The following is a 22,008-nucleotide window of genomic DNA, read 5'->3' as shown; positions in this document are numbered from 1 at the left end:
TTTTAAAATGTTAAAATACTTGGGACAAGTTGCAGAACATTTCTGGTTTAATGCAGAGACACTGTCACTCAGGTTACATAGCCAAGCAGTCCTGCACCTTAAGTCTATATTTTTCCTAGTTCCAGTGGATGGGAAGAGTGCTAAAGTGTACAGAAATAGCTTGACTGAGATTTCATCAGTGGTAGAACCAGGGCTCTTGTGCCACTTGTGCCTAACACTCATGATTGCTGCTAAGCATCAACAGATGTTTTCCATAGATTAAGAGAATTTTAACAGAAAATACTGATTTAACTGCATCTGGAAATTCGTGGAAAAACTCCTATTTTGACAAAAATTTTCCTTGAGAAATATTTCAAGCTGGATGGGAAATTCTGCTTGGAATAACAGAGAGAAAGAAGGGGAGGAAGCAATTAGCCCTGCGAGAGTCCCTGGCCCTCAGCAGCTGGCTGAGATGTGGAGAAGCCATCTGAATACAAGTCATTCACTTATTGACTAATTGCAAGCTGGCTTTCCCAGTCTTTTCTGTTGAAGCAGATCCACATTGTATAATTAAAATGGGGGGAGTGAACAAGAGAAAGGCTGATGCCATCATATGATATTTAAATTCTTCTCTTTGATGTGGGAAACTCAGGTTCAAAACCTTGCCTTAATAAATATTTAAAGATTTATGCAAAACAAAGCAGTTTCAACAGGGACGAACAGGAGAGAAGCACAGAGCAGAAGCCTTGAATAGTTTCTGTAACAGTGGATAAAGCCCATGCTTAAAAAGTGGGGAAAATTATGGAGCAAGAAGTCAAAATGAAAAAGGCCCTTACCCACAGGACAGAAACACTATCTTCTATTCCTTCCGTCCATCCCTGAAAGAAATATTAACAGTCTTGGGTTTGTCCTGATACAGGGGGTAGGATTCTTCTGAAATTCTGAAAAACCTCCAGCGAGAGAAAAACATTTTTCCCCATGCTCTTATTAGAAAATAGTTTCTTATTTCCTAGGACAAGTGTAGCAGGCAGGATCTTACAGATATGCAGGATATCCAGGCTGTTGTCTAAGGACAGGAATTATTAGAATTATATAGCATGAGAAGCCAACAAGTCTTAATAAAAATTAATCCCTTTAAGAGGAGCAACAAGTCCTGCTTGGAGCCCTCATTAATATATCTGGAAAAGTACCTAGCCAGTGTGCTTATTGGTACTTTGTTTTAACAGGTGAGTGAAACAAATCCACAGAAGTTAACTCCTGGCCCAAGATTATTCTAGGAGTTCCAGACACTGAGTGTTTTGCTTAGGTACATACAGGTAATTTTCAGAATATGAGGCATTTTGTACATATATTTCCCAACTAAATGCAGCAGTATAATGATGAGAATTTAATGAGGTGTAACAAGTTGACATCTTTGTTCAAATGTCAGTGAGTGCAAGCTCGCACTTGCACAGTGCAATACTAAAATGAAATTATGACTTCAAAAATGAGCAAATCCACTTTCAAGTCCAAGATCTATTTTCAATAATTTGAATCACCATTAAGGACCATGCCAACTCTTTATACACTATTGGATTAAGCCTAACAGAACTCTGTGAGCAGTCAGAAAGCAAAGTGTATGACAGATATTGAAGAAAGTTCTATCCTAAATAATGTTAGATTTCCTGGAACACAGATTTCTCTGGGCCTTGAGTACTCTGAGGCCTATTCATATGAAAGGTTATTTACCAATTTCTCTCTGTATTTCCTAAGAGATTCTACCCTTGATTTCATCTTTCAACTTGTGAATCCCCACCAACTACTCAGCCTCACCAGCAGTATCTTGTCTGTTAACTGACTGGCTGCTAAGCAAAAATACTTTTTCTGCATCCAGAGGAGGTCTACCAGGGACAGTTTGTGTGGCTTTGGAATAACTGATCAAACTGTAGGTGGGGGATAGTTTGCAGGGAGATTGACAGCTATTACTGACTTAAAAACTCTTCCCCGCGGTACTGCAGAAAGACAATGCAGTGAATTGCTGACATGCTGGTGCACACCTAGTGGAAATGAGTGCTTTTGTGGGCTGTACACGTTGCATGCTGATCTCCTTGCCAGCAAGAGGTACCTCTTTAAGTGCTCAGCAGAAGTCTTCTGGGAATCCGTGTCTTTGTATGCAGCAGAGTCATCATAAATTGGAAATATTTCTGTGTATGCAAGTGAAAGGCAGAGAAAAGTCTTTTCTGAGTGCAGAGCTTCCATGGTTAGAGCACTATGTTTAGTGACTTCGATGTAGCCATGCATGTAGTGTATTTTTCACATACTTTATAGCACAAAATGAGGTAAGTGGTGCTATGAGTTCCTTCTCTTTCCAAGTAGCTCTGTGAAGCCAATCTCTAGCTTTCTGCTGGATCCACCAGAGACTTCTTGTTCTCTGTTCATAGGATAGAGTTAACTTCTAGGAGGAAGGGAGTTGTGTACCAGATGGGTTCCTGGTACACTGCTTACTCCTTTTGTAATACATGAGCATAGAATTTATACAATTTCCTCAGGAGCATATAAGCAACGTTTTTCATTCCAGTAATATTCCTGAAAACAGGTTGATTTTTCCATCATTATATCTGCTCTTCATTTCATCCAATGCATATCAGAATCAACTGCAGTGTGGCATCTGCTTTACTCCTGAGCAGCTGCTTTAACGATAGAATTGTCACACTACTGTGCTTGTAGTTTGGGTTTTTTTCCTCAGGTGTTCCTTCTGAGGGCCCTGTCCAAAGGCCATTGAAGGTCAATGGGACATTCTTATCTGGTGTAAATTATACAGCTCCATTTACTTCAGCTAATGTTGACAGTGTGCATCAGATGATACCTCCTAATCTTTACCTTAGAGAGAATTGTTTTTCCTATATGTATATAGGGCTTGTATTCGATTGCAGGCCTCATATTCACAGGGTACGTCCCTAATTAGGTTAGAGTACTCTGTTCTTCCTACCTGTCTCAGGAATAATGTTGTTTCATTTCATAATGACATAATGGTGCCACCTGCAGTCCACAGCCTTATACAAGTGGTTTGAGATAATGTGGCTCACAATAATAAAGCACTGAAAAACGCAGAAACTGGAAGGATTACAATCATCAGTTATTTGTAGAAGGCACTGCATTTTAAGAAAAGATGCTTTATTTCAGCTACCATATTAAGACCTCAAACTTATCACTATTTTTCTTGGAAATGTAGTCACCAGTAATCTTTGCACCAGTGACTTGTCAGGGTCCAATAAAGCTCAGGACACTATTCTTTGTAGCTCTCATGATACCAAGTGCTCTGGAACCTGCTAAGACCCCTCATTGCAAATATCAGTCCCTATGCACACATCACCAATAAAGAAAGCTCATACCCTGTAAACTGAGTTTAAATCGGAGAGGTATTTTTTTATTAGCAGTGTAAAGTCAGAATGATTAACTGATTAGTGTAGTTCTCCTGTGTCTTTCTGATCTATTTGGTTTTCTCCTCTCCTGTTTTGTAGGGAAACCTATTTCCTAGTACGGAAGAATGCCCAACTACCAAGTATTCTGTTATGAATTCTTTGTTACTATTACTTTTAATATGTGGATTTTGACATGGTTTTCATAAGTTTTTCTTCCACCTCCTTTTCACAATTGTTAAAAATAGAGTGCATTTGCGCTTTACCTAAATTAATGAAAATAAGAAGTGGCAACCTGTACAGAGACAACGGGCAAACATACTACACCATTTGGGAAAAGAAACATGGTGAAATAGAGAAGACACTAGAAAATCCTATTAGTTCCAGTTGCAGTTGTTTCATAGGATGAACTAAGGTATTTATGACTTGGGTCTTTTTTTTCAATTACTTTTCCTTGTGGGGAGTCTTTAGGGACTATCTGCAGAGCAGATGGAGCAACCACTTCTTTCTGCCTGAGTATTCTGCTCTGTGTAGGGTCTCTCTTTCACTGATAAGTGATCATTGTTTAATAGGGTATTGATACAGGCACATGTTTTACTCTACTTCCTTTAATAGTAGTGAGATAAATTACCCACATTAGTAGGAAATAGGGTTTATAATTACATTGAAGTAAATGTTTGATTCCCCTTCTTCTTCCATTGGTAATTATTTTAATGACAGCTTCGTAATTCACCTAGCAGAGTAATGAGAGGATGTCCGCACCTACATGATTTTCCCAAACGCAAAGGAAATTGCACATTAATCTGACATAATGTTAACATTAGGGAATGAATTGCCAACTCAGTTTTAACCAGACCTCTTTTTATTCACCTTCAGTTATTTTTGGTATAATTTTGTAATTTATGCAATCCCGATTGCATATTCAGAGAAGATACTTAGATAGCTGAGCACTGCTACTTCCTACCACTTATTTGGAGTACAAACACAGAGATCAGCTATTGAAAGTCTGGGTTTAGAGTGCCAGCTCCTCTCTTAGGGAAGTTCTTGCTTCTCCAAAATGCTGCATTTCTTGGCATATTCCAAGCACAGGAGCCCTCTGCTAAGCCCAGGAAACTGGCATTGCTGCTTTTTTTCCAAAACTCTTTGCTGGATTTATATGCTATAAAATAGCCGAGTATGGTAACCCTACTAATTTTTTTTTTGTTCTTCAGTCTGGGGTCTGTTAGTGGGTAGTTGTAACTTGAGAGCAAGCATACTGAAATGTATGGGATTTATCTTTACAGGAATTTCTCATGGAATCAGACATTTTCTTTCATTTCTTCTCATTGCTCCTCGACACCCTGAGAACAGATTTGAAACGCAGAGAAGGAAACTTAATATGGGTGGATATGCAAAAATGTTTTCATTTTATCCTTCTATGCTGTTATGCCGTGGAAGTATTTGCTTTTTAAGTTGCTCTTCAAAACTTAGTCATTTTCAATAACAAAAAGGAGGTCAGTTTTCTTCAGCTGCTGGGAGACGATGGTGGAACAACAAGCAGTGATGATCTTGAGTGCTTTCCACACAGTAATTGCAAAGTCTTGCACGTGCGCAAGGCTTCACGCGCCGCTGCTGGGCAGCCCATTCCAGAATTGACTCTGGCACCTCCTCACGAGCTGGCATCAGTGCTCAGCGACACCTCGGGGCAGGAAGCAGCAAATAACTCCATGCCAGCCTGAGCTGCAGGGGTTGTTGAGACGGCAGAAATTTAATTGCTTGTGCTGGAATCAGGCCAGGAAACAGGGTCAGCTCTCTTGTCCTTTTGAAAAAAAGTATTCTGGCACATCACAGATGCAGCAGCAGCACTTGGAGTTGCAGCAGAAAATTTTTGCAGCGAGCTTCGATCCCATCCTGTACATACAGGGTTTTCCCTGTACCGAAAAGCCCACCCTGTAACCCTGTTACCTAAGGGTTCACCCAAATAAAGTCAGGGTCTGTCTTCACTAATCCCATTTGCCAAAATCCTGTCTCTTTGGGCTAGGATGAATAGGGCTGCCACCTTATTTACATGCCACTGATGATAGCCATGTGTCACTTTCTTTGCTTATTTTGAAGGAAAGAAAGGTGGCTGGATACAGGTTTATTTTCAAAACTGCCACTTATCTGTTAGAAATCTGATAATGCAATGGAAAAAGAGAAATCCCAAAAATAAACTTGATATTAAACAACATCACCTCTTACTCTTGCTGGAAAACATGCCAAGAAACAGAATTTGAACGAGTATTTCCTTCCTGAAAATTTTGATGTTGGGTTTCTCATCACTGATTCTGAGCATTTTGGGCTCTTCGTTTTGCTGTGTTGTGAATATGTCAGAACTTTGTTGAGGTTGTTTAGTACCAAACTTCAAACCTTTGCTTAAGTTACAACATATTGCTCTTGTGTGAAAACAGGATAAGCACAGCAACACTTCAAAATAAGGATATAATTTCACAAAAAATCTTCATCTGTTTTTAGACAGTTAAGGGGAGGAAGGGAGACAAAATTAATCAAATTAATTACTGTTTGTATATGCTTTGCTTTGTATATTTGGCAAAAGAAAATCACCATAGTGATTTAAGGTAACTACTTTCTGGAGCACTCTGTGTGCAGCAGGCTATTTGTGTCTTAGTAATATTGTTGCACTCTACAGAAAGCTGTCACATTCCTTGTTTTAGTTCCAATGTATGTAGCTGAGTTTCCTTATGAGTCAGTGTTTAAACAGCATCATGTTTCCTAGATAAAAAGTAGAGAAGGACTCATACAAGGCAAGATTAAAATACAATTTTAATTGTTAATTTATATATATTTAACTTATATATTCAATAAAGTGTATTATAGAATATATATGTTTTATGTATATATACATATATATGTATATGCACATACACATTTATATATTATATATGTATACATATAATATCTAGAATGTTCTATATATTCTATATATACCATATTTGATAGAATAATTATAGATTCTTTCATTAATATAGAATTATAATATGTTTCATTATAGTATATATGTATATTTCACAGTGCCTCATCTTCTTCATAGGGGAAGAATCTGACCTCCCAAGATGCTGCAGCAAAGCATTCAACTACATCATTAGGCTTAATCTTTCATCTGATTTCTAGATCATTTCACCCATGTAGAAACCTCAGTGGTTCTATTTTCCACAGCAATTTTTCTGCCACTGTTTTTCTCCTTTCCTTCCATGCCTCTATCCTCATAGAATATTCTTGCAGAAGAGACTGCTCTATTCATATATGGCCACACTGTCAGGTTTGCCACTCATCTAGGGTAACCAGGATGCTGAGCACTTCAGGTGTTCAGCCTGTTTCTCCCTGAGATGTTGGAAATAAACCTGACAGCAAATGCAAGAGCTCCCTGCTCCTGCGCCAGCTTTCCCAGGATGCACTCCCTCACTTTCCCACCCCACCATACAGCTTGCTTGTTTGTAGCAAGTGTCACATCCATTGCTACGGAAAGAGATAAACCTGGAAAATATAAAGCAGCTACTGAAAACTTGTAATTATGGAGAACACTTATTAAACACTTGAATGCATGCAAGGGGAATACAAACAGGAAAGGAAGTCTGCATAGATTTAAATGGGTATTCTAATGTACTCTGTTAAAGTGTTTTTTTCTACTCAGTACAAGAACAAAACAAGAAACCAGGTTATTAAATGTGTACAAAAATCCCACAAAAACGTGACCAGTTACATGAAAAATATTACATTTGTCAAGTGTTGCCATTTCACAGTTTTGGCGGGTTCACGACCTTTCAAGAAACAGGAAAGTATCTTCTCTTTTGCTGATACACGATGTTTTTGGAAGATCCAGACGCCATGTCATGATCTTAATTTAACTCTTTACTGGAAATCTTTGTTAATACATTGCCTTGGCTGCTTGTGGCTTTGCCGGGATTTGGATTCTTCATGGAGATGCTTTCATTGCAGGGAGAAAAATTCAACACTAAACACAGCATAGGAAATAAAATGAAACTCTGGACAGAAAATTAAAACAGTGCTGAAAAGGCCTGGTGGTTTTGTTTCTAATTTGTGCACTCATTGTGAGGTGTTATATGGAGGACTCACCTTGAAGCATCAGTGCATCTGTGTGAAAGCACTAACTGAAGCTCAGAACATGAGAAAAACAAACAAAAAGTAAATAAAGCAAAAAAACTGAAAACCCACCCAGAAATGAAGCCCTTTACACTTGGAGATGACTGCTAAAAGAAGTGCAAATTATTCATTAGAAATTTCACAAGGATTTAAAAAATCAAATATGTGACTATGAGATAAGAACTGTAACCTTTATTCTCAGGCCTTTACCATTAAATTAAGCTTAGGTTTAACCTTTAACATTGATCCCTCAGGTTACTATAGTCATTTCTGTTATAATGGCCTGTGCTCTGTCTCTACCTATATCTCTTGGTTTTCCATAGGAAACATGGTTTAGAATATTATTTTAATAAACATTTAGAATTGCTTCCTGTTTCTCAATTGATTTCTCATCCACTTTATACTAAAAACTTTCTATGTTTGAAATCTCTAATGGTCTTCATTTTAGAACTTACCCATAATCGGGAAGACCCACCTCCACTGTGTTATCATCCACTGAATAGTGTGGCCAGTTCAGGGCCATTAAACCTGTTTGCCAGGTCATTCTTTTGGGATGACATCTAAGAGATGTGTCATTAAGTCCCCCACTGACTGACAACAGAACAAACAGTGTAATCAGTTACTTTCTGTAAACACTCATCATTATTACAATTAGTGTTTGGGGACAGGTTGATGCTGCTCTGGTGTGGAAGAGCATTTTGTACTCTTTCTGCCTAGTATCACCATCTTCCTTTCCTGCTTGGCACACAAGCAATGGCTGATTTTTATCTGCTGCTTTTCAGAGGGCAAGATAAAGCTAACAAGCTTTTTTTAGGAACTGAAAGTAGATAGTGGGAACTGGATAGAATTTTGTTCTGTCTGAGAGCTTTTAGATGTGCAGACATGAATTATGGTGAATTTCACTGCTGTGCTTTCAGCTTCTCCAAAAGGTAACCCAGAGAGGCCTGCCAATGAGTAATGCCCTTTTTTGCTATGTAGGGAATATTTTGTAAATTCGATGAGCAGAAATCTCTGATACATCTAATGGGAGGAGGCGCTGCTGGGTCAGTACACTAGTTTATCATCTCTCACAAAAATTTAGAAATATTATTTTGCATAAGGACAGAACAGATTGCAAACTAGAAGAAGGGATATTCATGGAGAAAACTACAGGAGGCATATTGATAATCTCACGACAGGAGCCTCAGGGGAGTATTTGCAGAAGTTTTTGCTCTTGCTACATTTTGCAATTGCTACATTTTGCTATTTGTTTATCATAACTGAAAAAAATGTTGCACATTATGTTGTGGACTACAGGGCCGACGACAGTCTCAGAAAATTAAATCTGGTTGATTGACATGGAAAGTCACCATTTTATACTTACCTGAAAAATGCTCCAGCCTGTTCTCTTAATTGTTGGACAATTTAAGTCTTCATGACCAAAAGCAGGACAATAAAAAACTTGCCCAATTTCTGTGTTGCATATTAAGTTGCTAGGGGTATTTTTGGATGGACATATCCAAAAAACTGTTATTAACATGGAATTCTTTAATCTAAAGAGAGTGTAATCCAACTACACAGATCTGTATGTTAGGTCTCATCTGCAGAAATGGAAGTGTGCATGCATTTGTATCCACTCTGAACCTGTTTAGTTACTGTTTGATTGCTTGTAAATATACTGAGGATGTTGTTGCATAAACCTAGCTGTGACTGTTAAGTAGAAGCTTATTTATGTTTTCACCATGAAAAACCTAGAGAGTCATTGAAAATCCAGTTATAAGTTCTCCTTCACAGAATTTAACTTATTGTAGCCTATTTCTCTGTTTCAGAGAAATATCTGTGGGCTTCATTAGTCAGCACTGAAAGATCTGTGTTTGAGGCTCCTAGGTACCCTTGTAATACAAATAAGGGTAATCAACAAACTGTGGTTTTAAGTAATTGGTTTTGAAATGACCCTGATGATTCTTACGTGCTGTGAGCTGTCTAGAAAGGGCAACATCCAACTGTGAGGATTCCTGTCATTGCTGAGCCGCTGCTGATGTACTTAAACCTCTAGTGCTGGTGTAGAGAGGCTGGTTTAGTGAAAGTGGTTCTGTAAATGGTCTCTGTTTTTACTTTTCAAGAACTGAAGTAGACTGAGACAGGTGTCATATCACAGCTGTCAACAAAAATTACTCACTCACTTCGATTTTGAGTCAGAGTACCTGCCTCATTTTGTAGAAAAATAAGAATTCTCCTTCCTTTCACTCTTCTCTCCAGGCAAATAATTTTAAAATCAAACTTCCCATGGGTTTATATACACAGATTATTTTCTTTGTGTTTTGGGTCTGTCTTGGCTGCTATAATTACTGCAGCATGTCAATGGCTATGCAGAATCTCTTGCCATTAACCAAAAAGAAGCTATCAATGAGTTTGTGTCTCAAGTGTCCTTCAGCAGGCAAAGGACCTGAGTCCAGTAGAACACTATAAACACTATAAACTTTTAACATGTCAATTACCACCATCTCTGTAAAGGAGGCACAAAGGCGTTAATGACATCTTGGCACTCGTTGAAGATGATATGAAAAGTCTCATTGCCTGCAGTGGAGCCAGTATTTCACCTAATGTTTAAGGAGCAAACTCAACTGTGCTGGTGGACTGAACTGGTGTCAGTCCATTCTGGTTCAGAAGAATAGAAGATGTGGTTTTCAAAAAAAATGTGGCTACGTAGTCAAGGAGGAGACTTTGAAATTTGCTTCTTCTTCAGTTTAACAGAAGCTGCACATATTCTAACAGCATAATATATGAACTCTTTCCTCCATTAGTTCAGGGGGTTTTGAGTACTTCAGTTTGAAGAATTGAGCTAATCTCTTTGAGAAGAAAAAATTAAAATATTTTATCTACATTGCTCTGAAGCAGGTTATACTTCAGCTAGTGAGAGACTTGCAAGAAACATTGGTTCATTTCAGTTGCTTCACTCTATTCTCACTGGAGGCCAACTTCAGAGGAAATTGGAAATGAGAGTTTAAAAGTTTATTTTCACTTTCTGGAGAAGCACAACTACTGAAAAGATAAAACTCTGATGACCAACTTGGATGGAGAAAAGAGTGGAGTATTTCACATACATCAGAAAAAAACAAATTTCTGTACTGTGATGTTTATAATGTAGAATTTGGCTTTGGAACCTCACAACTAGACAAACAGAATAACTTGAAGTGTTTTCTTTTATACTGAAAGTTTCACATAGTTCTTCTGAGACCCAAGTGGGGAGAATGGATAAGTAGTAGATAAAGGTTTTCCTACAAAAAAGACATTTTTTGAAGTATTCCATGTTCATTATCAAGTATTAATAACCTTGATGAGAGACAGACTGCTCCAGAAAGATAATTTGGATAATCAAGCAAATTTTTTTCTGAGATTTTTTTCCACCTTGTCTGTCTGGTGGGGGGTTTGAGGGGAGGAGAGGGGTGTGGGGTGGCAGCTTGGGCATTTTTTGGGAGGGGGTTGTGTGTGTGTTGGGGGTTCTGTTTGTTTGGTTAGGGTTGTTTTCTTTTTAAGTTTTTACTGATACTAGAGGATGAACCAAAGAAGCCGGTGTTTGTAGTCTTTTGCCACCACATACCTCCTGCAGTTCAGAGGGCTACAAGAAGTAGAGTAGGTCACTGATGTTGTCTAAAGACCTCATTTCTTTGAAACACAGTGTCATATAAACTCTACCTATAAAAATTATTGTGGTGTTATTTTAGTTTAGAGTTAATTGCTAAAAATTTTATGACTGCCTGGGCTGTAATTCATTCCATTCAAATCCAACAGTGAGCATTCTCCTTCTTGCCCAGCCACAACATATCTTTCACAGAAATGCAAGGAAGAGTCATCCAAGACAGTTTCTGTTCAGAATTTTAGCCACTTTGTTCAGTACTGATACCCTAACATGTAGCTAGGCACAACAGGCAATTTATGGACAAAGAGAGTTCTCTTCCTTGAAAGGTATCCCTTCCACCCCTTATTGAATGTCAAGGGACACATACTGACGTAAAAACACTGAGAAAAAACTCCTTTTTGATGCAACATATGAACTACATCAGAGCCAGATCGGGGTAGGGAGCCTCCTATTCAAAGGACTTGGCTGTGACTGCTTGAGGCTGCTACCTTTCTGTCTGGCACTTCTGCTGTCATGGAGCAGCTGGAGAGTGGGCCAAGGATTTGGGTTTCTCTCCCACCCAAGCCAGTATCTTTTGGTCACAAGTTATTCAAGTGTTTTAAGTTAAATAAGCTCTTAGGTTGTCAGGAGGGCTGTCTAACACTCTTCCTCTCCAGCTAAGTGGCAAGGTAGTGCCAGCACAAGCCACACTAACATTTCATAGCTGGACTTTGAACATACACGCACAGAGCTGGAGATACTCAGGCTGGCAAGACTGGGAATTTTCAATTTTTTTACTGGCTTTGTGCATGCTATAATCCAAAGTGTCTTGCTAGCTGAGGGAAGCTTGAATGGATTATTTTCAAGAAGTACATTTCCACGGTCTGGCTGTCAGCTGCCTCCTGATAGGATTTAGTCAGGAGACTCACTGCCAGTCTTTTAGAAACTAACCTTCAGAGCATGTCTGGGGCTTGTTCATAAATTGCACTGTTAAGTTCCACATTTCTCCATTGCCCATACCCAAAGGTGTTGTATGTAACAGTTCTCTCATTGTGAAAATCGAATGGGGACAAATCACTTTAAGCATTTCTCAGAAGCTGTATAGGGAAAATAACCTCAGTATCTGCAGACACACAAGCACATGCTTACTGTAGCCAGACTTTTCTCTTACTTAGTTCTTATAATTAAAGCTAGCTGTGGTGGTGACTATGGGAAGAATTATTTTATGACAATTGTACTGGAATTTTGTTGACTCTAGTATCAAGACTTGGGAAAAGTCTCAGTAAAATCAGAACTCATGCAAGTGAGTTCTTGCTCATGCAGAGGTAGCAAGATGAATGTAGCTGTCATCTTCTGGGAAGCATTAGGAAAATCAGCCAGAGAAGCCTGTGCTGTTGTAGCTCCAGTGCCGGTGCAATCTTTCTTGAATTCCCTTTGTAGTGAGAGTATTGGCAAAATCTAATCTTCATAAAAAATTTGAAGTTAAACCAGGGAAAATATCCATCACCATCCACTGAGATATCTTTTTCTTTTTAAAATGAACCTTTCTCCAGTGAAAAGTTCAATTTCAGCCTGGAAAGAAATCTTTCATTCTGCACTATTTACAAGAAAAGTTGAAGGAATGAAAATGTGGATACCCAGAAGTGATCCTCTGATGTCATTTTAACTCAGTCTACTAGTTAGCTCTGTTTTGGACCGCAAAGAGTTCCCTCTCTCTGCATTCAGTGGGTATTTTAAGGAGGAAGATAGGCTCATGCAGGGTGATGGAATAGCACTGACTGGAAAGATGTTCTCCATCATTCCAGTCAGTGCTATTCCATCACCATGCAGCATTAGCAGAGGTTTTTATTCCCTGTATTTGAGCTTGTAAGCTGTAGGTAGGAGGCTGAATTCTTTCACCAGTTATCTGAACAATTATTTACCAGCATTCAAATTAAGTGTATGGAAAGCCTCCTTAAAATAATGAGACTTTTAATAGAGTGTAGGTGTACTGTTAATCATCTACTTAAGCAACCTCTAGGAGTAGAGACCCAAAGAACACATTAAGGTTTGCCTAAAGGTTAAGTATGATTTACATTGTGAAGGATTTGATTTGAAGAGAGACCAAAAAACCCTTTAAAGTATTTCACAGGGTAATAATTCTTTGGTTATCATCTGTGGTCTTTACCTGATTATGGATTATGGATTATTTGCAAAGATCTTTTCCTGCTTATTTGATCTGTGTGAGTGGATTTTTATAAAAATGTCTGGACCATATTATTTCTTTGTTTCAGAAATGCTTTTCACATACATTTGAAATGCAGGATCATCACTGTGTACAACATGTTTTTCAGACAGTAACAATTAATTTCTATGGCCAGATGTGAAACTTGGGGGGAAAAAAAGAAGTCATAATGGATGTATGTGCAGGAATCCCCTTTCTCCCTTAGCTGTAATTGAACAAATGGCACTGAGATAATACTGTAATTGTTTGGCTTTTCCATTAAGCCAATATGAAGATTAAAGTACCATCTGGCTTTCTGAAAACTAAAGTTAGCAAACCTCCAGCTTGAAAGAAAAAGCAGTTGGATCCCTGTTGAGTGGACATTTCATATGTAGTCTAACTTTGCTCCTCTCCACTCAAAGTTCTAACCACAAATAAGCACTCAGAGCTTTTCCCTCTCTGTAAGAGTCTGTACCCTAATAGAAATTTTTCAAAGTACCTTTTCCCGGAGGACTCTCATAACCTTGGGTCTTTTCTTGTATTTATGCTCCAATTGAGTTTAAAGACCGAACCTGAAAAGGAAATCTAGTTGGATAATTTCATAATAAGGGTTCTTTCTTTTCCTTTTCTTTGTGAAATCATAACTTTTTCAAAAACATTGTTTTCAAAGTTTCCAGCATTGCTAAAACTACACTTTTTGCACATTTATAGCAATTTACTATGGCATTTCGACAAATCTTTTTTATTTAGTATTACTTCTAAGGTCTTAAATAGCTTTTGCAACCATTACAGAAAAAATAATTTTAAATCATGCTTCACCTGTGAAATCCGTTCTTTATTGAATATTTATAAAGTAATTTCAATAAAAAATAAGCTTTTTATATTCTCAAGAAATTTCACATAAAACATGAAATGAAATTTTCAAGCTCTATGAAACAAAATTGGTTTCTGGAAATTTTTTGTAAATTAAACTCGTTTTTCTTGGATTTATTTCTCGTTACCAGCTCATCTAAAAATTTCTGTTGATAAGAAACAGAGAGTAATTTTTAGGGAAGATTTACTACAAAGGAATATTCCGAGACTGTTAGTGTTGAAAATACTGTGCCTAGTTGTTTTCCAGGCACTATTACCACTGGCAGAATCAGAAACCCACTTTCATTTGATTGCTGTGATATGAAATTTAGCCTATAAACAAACACATGCAGGAACTTCCCTTTTTCCCCCCTAAAGGTCAAAGCTGCTAAAAAAAGTATCTCCAAGTCTTAGAGTAAAATATTTTCACATATCAATCTGGAGATCTTACTCTAGTCTGGGATTCCTGCATTAAAAAAAAAAAAAAAAAAAAAAGGCAGTTAAAATAGGAGGTGATAGGATGGTCCAAATCTCAAGCTTTTTAGAGTCTTTCCCATACCCTCAAAAGGGAATGTCCATCTACCAGCTTTGCCTGGATTATTCGGGCTGGTTAGAAAGCATAACTGGTAGACAGGGAAGTCTGTCTTAATTAAGTGCTTTTTTTTCTTTTTGAAATATTTAAAACTCAAAATCCAGTGGACATCCAATGATTTCAGTTTCCTTCAGAGTGAACTCAGTGCCCCTTTGGACCAAGCAAACTTCAATTGTCTTGAGGAGTCTTTGAGGAGCAAACCTTGCTCTTCCTCTTGTGTTGTCTGACCACCAGTGGTCAGACAAAAGTACTGAATCTTGTTGAGACAAAGAAGGCAAATAAAACCCACTGTTGTTACCCTCAGAACCATCTGATAGTGCTGTAACAGTGTGCTCCTCATGTGACAGGGCAGATGGCTTTGACACATTTCTGCTTTATAAAAAACCCTAAAAGGTATTTTTTAGCAGGACATTTTCAGTGAAGGCCTCCTATTCAGTCAGTGCATGTGACCTTTATCTAGAGAGAACATAAGGCTGATTTTGGGATTTTGTTTTATAAAGCTGTGAGCTCCTTTGTTGTCCTTGGAGCAGTTTTAAAATTACAATTTAGCAAAGCATGTAGTTACTGCTATGTGCTTCTGTCTTGGCTAGCTGAGTTGTATTTAGAAAAAGCTGTAAAATAAAATTCTCAAAGCTAAACTCATTGAGATATTCATCTTTATGCATGAATTTAGGCAAGACTACCAGTGAGGTTTAGTTTGTATAGTCACTGTTGAGCAACACTGGGAAACAGCCAAGACATGGGCACCAAACACTGATGTGTATAATTTCAAAGCCATTTCAAAAAATGATGTCTGTAACTATTGTCTCACCTTCACTGACTGTAAAAATGAGAAAAGTAATGTTTGCCCAAGGCAAACAAGGTTTTGAATATGAATTTGTATTTGTAAAGCACATCAACAAGGTAAGTTGGGACACCATTTGACCATGAATATGCAAATATATAATCCTGTACTTTCACACCTAGCAAAATGATGTAGACAAGAAATCCTTTCCTTCTGAAATACATGATTCATTAGGCAAACTCCATAACACAGAGCTATCAGCAGCAAGCTGTGTTGAGATTCCACTTGCCATTTTATTTTGATCAGAACAAGAATAGGGTTTTAATATGTCTTGTGATTTTGTTTTAGACAAAACACTCCACCCAGTGTACATCATAATTTCTCCTGCAGTGTTTTTCAATAAAATCTCTTTTCTGTCTGAAGAAACATGTGCTTATTTGTTCTTTTCCTCTTTGTCTCCCCAGTGCATAGTTTGGGACTGGGATTCCAATGGAAAGCATGACTTCATTGGAGAATTTAGCTCGACTTTCAAGGAAATGCGAGGAGCTATGGAGGGAAGACAGGTAAGTGGAAACCACCTGAGCAATCTCAATATGTCATCTTTGTAGAGCAGTGTTTCCCAGACAATCCTGTCATAAAGCAGGTGGCATTGCCTCATCATTTCCCAGAATTTAGTTGTGTTGATCTCTCCCACAGGTTTCACTGTTACCCGGGCACAATAATCTGAAAATTAAAAAAGGGCATTTGTTCCTGTACGTTCTTGACTGAAATACTTTAAGGTTTTTTCCTAGTTCCCATTCCACAGACATTTCTTTCTGCTAAGATTTATTTCCTTTGAGCCCAAGCACGTGGTTTCCATGAGGTGCTGTGCTGCAAAACAGATGCCCATTCTGGCTACTCAGAGCATTTCCCTGCTGGCCTAAAGGCCTGTATTGGGTGTGGGTCATTCTCCATCTTTCTCCATTTCTCATGTGCTGCATTCATTGCTGCCAGCTTTAACTAGAACCCATCATGATGAAACTAATTGGTTTTCTAAGTATTTCATGATTTACAGCCCTAAGGGAAAATGAAATTGTTAGCTTATCAATAATTTCACTTCTTTATGTCCGCCTGATCTTTTCAAATTGCAGTTGATAGTAATTACTTAATATGATAAGTGATTTGGCATGTCTAATTCCAGAAATTGTAATTTTCTATTATTACTTACTTCTAAAGGTGTTAGTTTTGATAAATTCTCTGAGAGGGAGTTAAAAATGTTGATCCTGCAGATAATTTGTATTCATTGTTCCTCTGTTGTTGCAAGCTCAACCCCAAACACAAATGACTAATAAGCTTTATCTGGGCTTTTTATTAAGGTTCTGTATATAATGTGTTAGTAAAAATCTAACACAGAGTCAGAAGGTGTTAAATGAGTGGTAAACAGTCAGTCTATGCCATAGGTCAAGAAACATTTATGGCTCTTCTAGTTGTTTTCTGTTGAAGTTCTTAGAATACACTGAAGTTTGGCAAATGCTGCTCACGTGTCTAAAATACTGCTGATATGCATCAATCATACATTAGTCCATTATAAATAACTTCTGAACGCAACCTGAGTGTAAATGAAACCCTTTTTGCTCTCTGAAATCAAGTCAGAGGATCAAAACTTTTATCAAACAATTTTTTTGTGGAAATAAGGAGGTAAACAAATCCCAGAATGAATAACATTAACCAGGCCAGTGATGTGACAACACTCCAGATTTGTATACCTAAGTACCTGTGTGAGAGTGGTAAAGGGTATTTTCAATGTAAGTGTCTTAAAACCTCATCATGGTCCTTCTCAGGAGACAGCTTGTTGGCCAGAACAAGAGCCTTGTAGTCCAGAATGCCAGGAATGGGACTGCAGGATAAAAGATGTATTCTTTATTATGATGGAGAAATAGTATGCTTTTTTTCATCCTCATCTAGCAAAAACGATGATTACTCTTTCAGAGGCATAAGAAGTTAATGCAGCCATTTGTCAGTTTTTGTTCTAGGTTGTCACTGCAGTATCAGAGTGCTGTCCCAAAATGTTTCAATTTTGCCCTATGGTTTTGTGCCTGAATCTTACTCTTGCTATGGGCCTGCCATTTGCCAGTCTGCAGGTTGTCTTTCACCTGTAACCTTTTACCTGCACTCTTCCTCTGCACACGTTAGGAAACGTGCCTTTTTTTTCTTCCCTGTTCCACTCATTGAGTTGTGGCTGTGAAGTTATTCTGTGGGCTTGCACCTGCAAAACCCTTCTATTGGTATAACTAATTCTCATGGGACACAGTTGCCACCAAGGTGGGACTCAGTTTCCTCTCTCCTTTTTTCTAATCCTTGTTTTGCAGCCTATTCTAGAGGAAAACAAGATTGAGTGGATAAGATAGTAAGTATTAGTCATTTAAGTGGCTGATAAATATAAAATATAAAAAAATATAAATGGTCCTAAAATATAAATGCACATGCTAGATGGCTCTTGCCCCTAATGAAGTCAAGGTTTGGTGAGCACTAATAGCACGATAGACAAGGACAAGCAGTAGGAGTTTGAACAGGTCGTGGTGGAGATGATGTGCTTATGGAAAACAATACTGTGATCCCATGTTGTACAGAAGAGGTCAGTTGTGTGGGAAGCCACATCACTTGGCTGGAGCCAGAATGTAATTTCCCTTTCACTCTCTCACTGTCCCTCCCTCATCCTATCTCATTTTTCTCTATGCTGCAGAAAGAACTATTGCTGCTAATGGCAATATATTCTATTGTCTGTGGACCCCATAAAAACATCTTAGTGCACAGTTTATGTCAACATCCTTTGTGCAACATTAAGTAGTGTGATTAGCAGTTGTCAGTTCTTTTCTTTAGTTTTAGCCTCCCTAAAGAAAAAGCATGCACAGTGGATTGTTTACTTTGAATAAAGAGGTTACAGTGAACCTTGAGAAAATTATAGAGGAGAAAGGTGTTTCGCCTTAAAGTAGATGTGTTGCAAGCTATTTCTGATAAGGAAGGCCATATCAGAGAAATGTAATTACATGTGGGTGGGGAAATGAGTAGGTTAAACACAGTTCTTTGTTCTTAGAAGAGACCCTTTCATAGCCTCAGACCAGAAAATATTGTTTTCCATGTAGTACTCCTTTCAGTCAGAGGAATAAAACTACATCCTCCAGCCCCTGGTGTTAACATTCTTTCACATTGCGTCTCAACAGTGAGTGTCGAGTATCGAAGATGAAGGCCAAAGCCTGGAACTTCATCTCAGATGCTGTGAAAGCCAGAGTAAAGAGCAGAGCTTAGGTCTGGCATCCCTGTTTGAGTTGCTAAGGAGATGCAGTGAAGCTTCTTGTTCTGGTTATATTTTCTTTTGTGCAGTAGACTTTACAGCCAGCTACAGTACATTGCTATAGTTCTGTCAAAAGATAATCAAAACGCCTAGTGATTTCAGCAAAGGTTCTTCACTTTCCCAGGAAACTGGAGAGAATTGGAAGGAACATTCATCATTGGTAGGGGATCCATGAACTTTGATTAAACTGCAGCTGCAAATCTGTGTGGTTTTAAAGGAGGCTACACCAGTGGCACAGATCTCCATCTCTGCCCATCAGCAATGCCTATATTGGCTGGAATCAGCAGCACAAGTTGTCACAGATGCATTAAGCAGTGAGAGTGGGAGTACCACAGTTGGTGCTGGTGAGCAGCATGGACTGTGAGGTGTGAGTTGCTAGTGCTTCTCACCCTTTCATCAGCTCACCTCATCTCTGGAGGAGCTGACAACGATTGAAGCTGCCTTTTAATTGTACATAGTTCATCCTTCAGAAAGCACAGAGCATTCTGACCCATTCTTCAACCTCCCCCTCTAAAAGTAAAGATATTTTTGCCTTGTAGCCAATCTATCAACTGCTACAGAACTGCTTGAGATGGACAGAATGGATATGTGTAGCTGCTTACTTAAAGGACACAGTGGTGCTTCTAAGACTGTTCCATCTCTGGGCTGTGTACTAATTATCTCAAGTTTTGAGTGTCAGCCTCAGATGAACTTACTGGCCTGCCTTGGCTGTGAGATTTCTCAGAAATGCGTGTCTGAGACCAGGGATCATTTAGATAAATGCTGTGAATCTAGCACTGATATTTTCTGAGTGGTGAAGCAGTATTGTGTGAAGAGAAGATTCCTTACCTGAATAAGATCACTTGTTTTGATCAGAAGTGGCATAAGTTGTTTATGAATTTCTTTTCTGAACGTGGTATGTCTTGGGTGAGATTTACAAATCTTGAATTATGACTCCTTCAGTGTTAGGTGCTTCTCCATGACTGAGAGGACTTAATTCTGGGAAAACTTGCTCGTCTTCTGTTTTAAGGAGACTTGCTGATCATGAACAAGCTCAGGATAATAACTTCATGTGTTTCTGTTCCATAAAAACTACCTTATGGTCATGGACTGTTATGTTCTGACACCTAGCCTGTTTTCATACTGACCACCAATAGAAAATGGCACAAAGACATCCTCTTGTTCAAGTGCACATCTGAAGCAGCCCTTACATGAACCATGGTTTAATGGTGAAATTGGTGGTGCTGGGTTAACAGCTGTACTCAAGGATCTTAGAAGTCTTTTCCAATGTGTAGTTCTGTGGTTTCTAGATCTTCTATTGACACTTTCCACTATTCCAAACTTTATTATATACTCTTTCACCATAATCTTGGCACAAAAAAAAACCCCTCACAGTAAGAATAACTCCATCCTTATCTTTTTAAGTGAAATACTAATAAGTACTCTGAGTTCATTGTGTCTTAGGCCTTATTCCAAGAATACATATAATATATGTCTTAATATGTGTGTAGAGAGGCAGTTTCTAAGGTGTTCTAATATTAATCTATCAAGCATATTTAAACAGGACAAGAAGAAGCTTGAGATTACATAAATGTAAATGCTATTACAGCTTATCATAGTTGAAAGGAGGAATCATCTACTAATGAGAAAAAAAAACCACTTTTTTGGGTTTTTTTAATCAAGGCAATAAAGCCAGAGGGATTTGAGAGGAAAAAAGTCAGAGAAATCACCTGGATCCCCATGCAGCACAGGAGTTACGTAAGGGAAAAATCTGTTCCTGTATTACATAAAGAATGGACACGTGTGCATTTGCACACACACAAAAGGAAAGAGGAGGAAGAAAACCTGCTCTACTTCTCTCCTGACATTCCCACAAGTTCAGGGTGTTATTAGGGAAGGCTTTTCCATCTAGTAGCTCTTCAGATGACTCTCCACAGTGAGACCTTTAAGCTCTTGGTAATGGGCCAAGGTGTTATGGACACCTATGGACAATTCCAGTTTTATCAGGAGACAGCCCAGTTCACCCAGGACTGTCTGCAACATCAGCAGCTGCTCCTAGCTGCAGACAGGGCAGCAGACGGTGCAGCCACACCAGGCACCTGCAAAATCCCTGTGAGGAGGCCACCATTGGAACAGCCTTGGAAGTGCAGGGGATGCTGGGGGCTTGGCTGGGGAAACAAGAAATGCTTTAATTTCCACTTCATTCCCCGGGGGCAAGTTTCCAGAGGAAATCTCTGATAGTGATTAAAGGCAGCTCTTCTCTCTTGGTGGATGTATTTCTGGGACAGAAAGAGAAAAAAACCGCAAGACTATCCTGTGTTCTTGCCTAGAGGGATGGCAGGAATAAAGCAGCCTTCCACGCAGGAGGAGAGTCAGTTCACACAAAAGTGGTTTGTTTTTCTTGAGGCGTCAGAAAGAGATAGTGCAGGATGTAATGGTGCCTGCCGTCGATTGGGGGTTTTGCCCCATCTATTAGACTGCAGTGCCTCCTTTGTCATTCACAAACTCTGCAATCCATTGCAGCAGCTCGACAGGAAGGAAGAAGAGAGAAACCAAAGAAGTGCAGGGGAGGCAAGAGAACATTTTACTGCTAACACAAGCTATGCCACAAGCTTACAACAAGCAATGAGAGCTCTCTAGCCCTTTCCTCACAGGCCTACTCAATGCCCTGGTGTGCTAGCACTGTCCCAGAGAACGCATCTGCTGTCATTTGTCTGGCCTTGGGGAACATGAAACTCTCCTGACACCTTCAGTCCTTTCTCTGAATAGCTTGTGCCATATACTGTCCGAATTTTGCTTCTACAATGGTTGCCTTCATTTAGTCAGCCCCACTTCCCTTTGCTGGTGTGTGGCATAAGTGGTTGCATCATTTGCTTTTCTCTCTCTTCTGAAGGTTTTGTTAGAGAAGGAGTAAGGGTGTTTGGAATGACAGTATCTTTCAGTGCAGAGTAGCATCTCCCACTGAGGGATCTGTGTCGCCTCATCACAGGCACAAGAGGATTGGAACCTTCCAAGTGTCAGCATTAGTTCACTGACTCTCTGAATGGAGTTTGTTCAGAAATTCTCCACACAGTGGTTTAAATTTAAGTGTATAAAAGAAACAACAGCACAGTGTAGTCTTGGGAGTCCATTACCAACATTTGCAACACTAC

At 38.8% G+C, this 22,008-nt stretch overlaps 1 protein-coding gene across 3 annotated transcripts in view; it reads left to right on the top strand.

Annotated features, from left to right (window-relative positions):
* Positions 1–22,008, top strand: part of CPNE4 (copine 4) — a 229,561-nt gene that overhangs the window by 158,757 nt on the left and 48,796 nt on the right. For all 3 annotated transcript variants that reach the window (XM_038127999.1, XM_038128000.1, XM_038128001.1), the window contains one exon: positions 16,011–16,109. In XM_038127999.1, the coding sequence (XP_037983927.1) occupies positions 16,011–16,109 (99 nt within the window). The remainder of the gene's footprint in view (positions 1–16,010; positions 16,110–22,008) is intronic.

Source organism: Motacilla alba, chromosome 2, assembly GCF_015832195.1.
Source record: "Motacilla alba alba isolate MOTALB_02 chromosome 2, Motacilla_alba_V1.0_pri, whole genome shotgun sequence".
NCBI lineage: Eukaryota > Metazoa > Chordata > Aves > Passeriformes > Motacillidae > Motacilla > Motacilla alba.
Note: the sequence above shows the minus strand (reverse complement) of the source record. Positions and strands in the feature narration are given on the sequence as shown.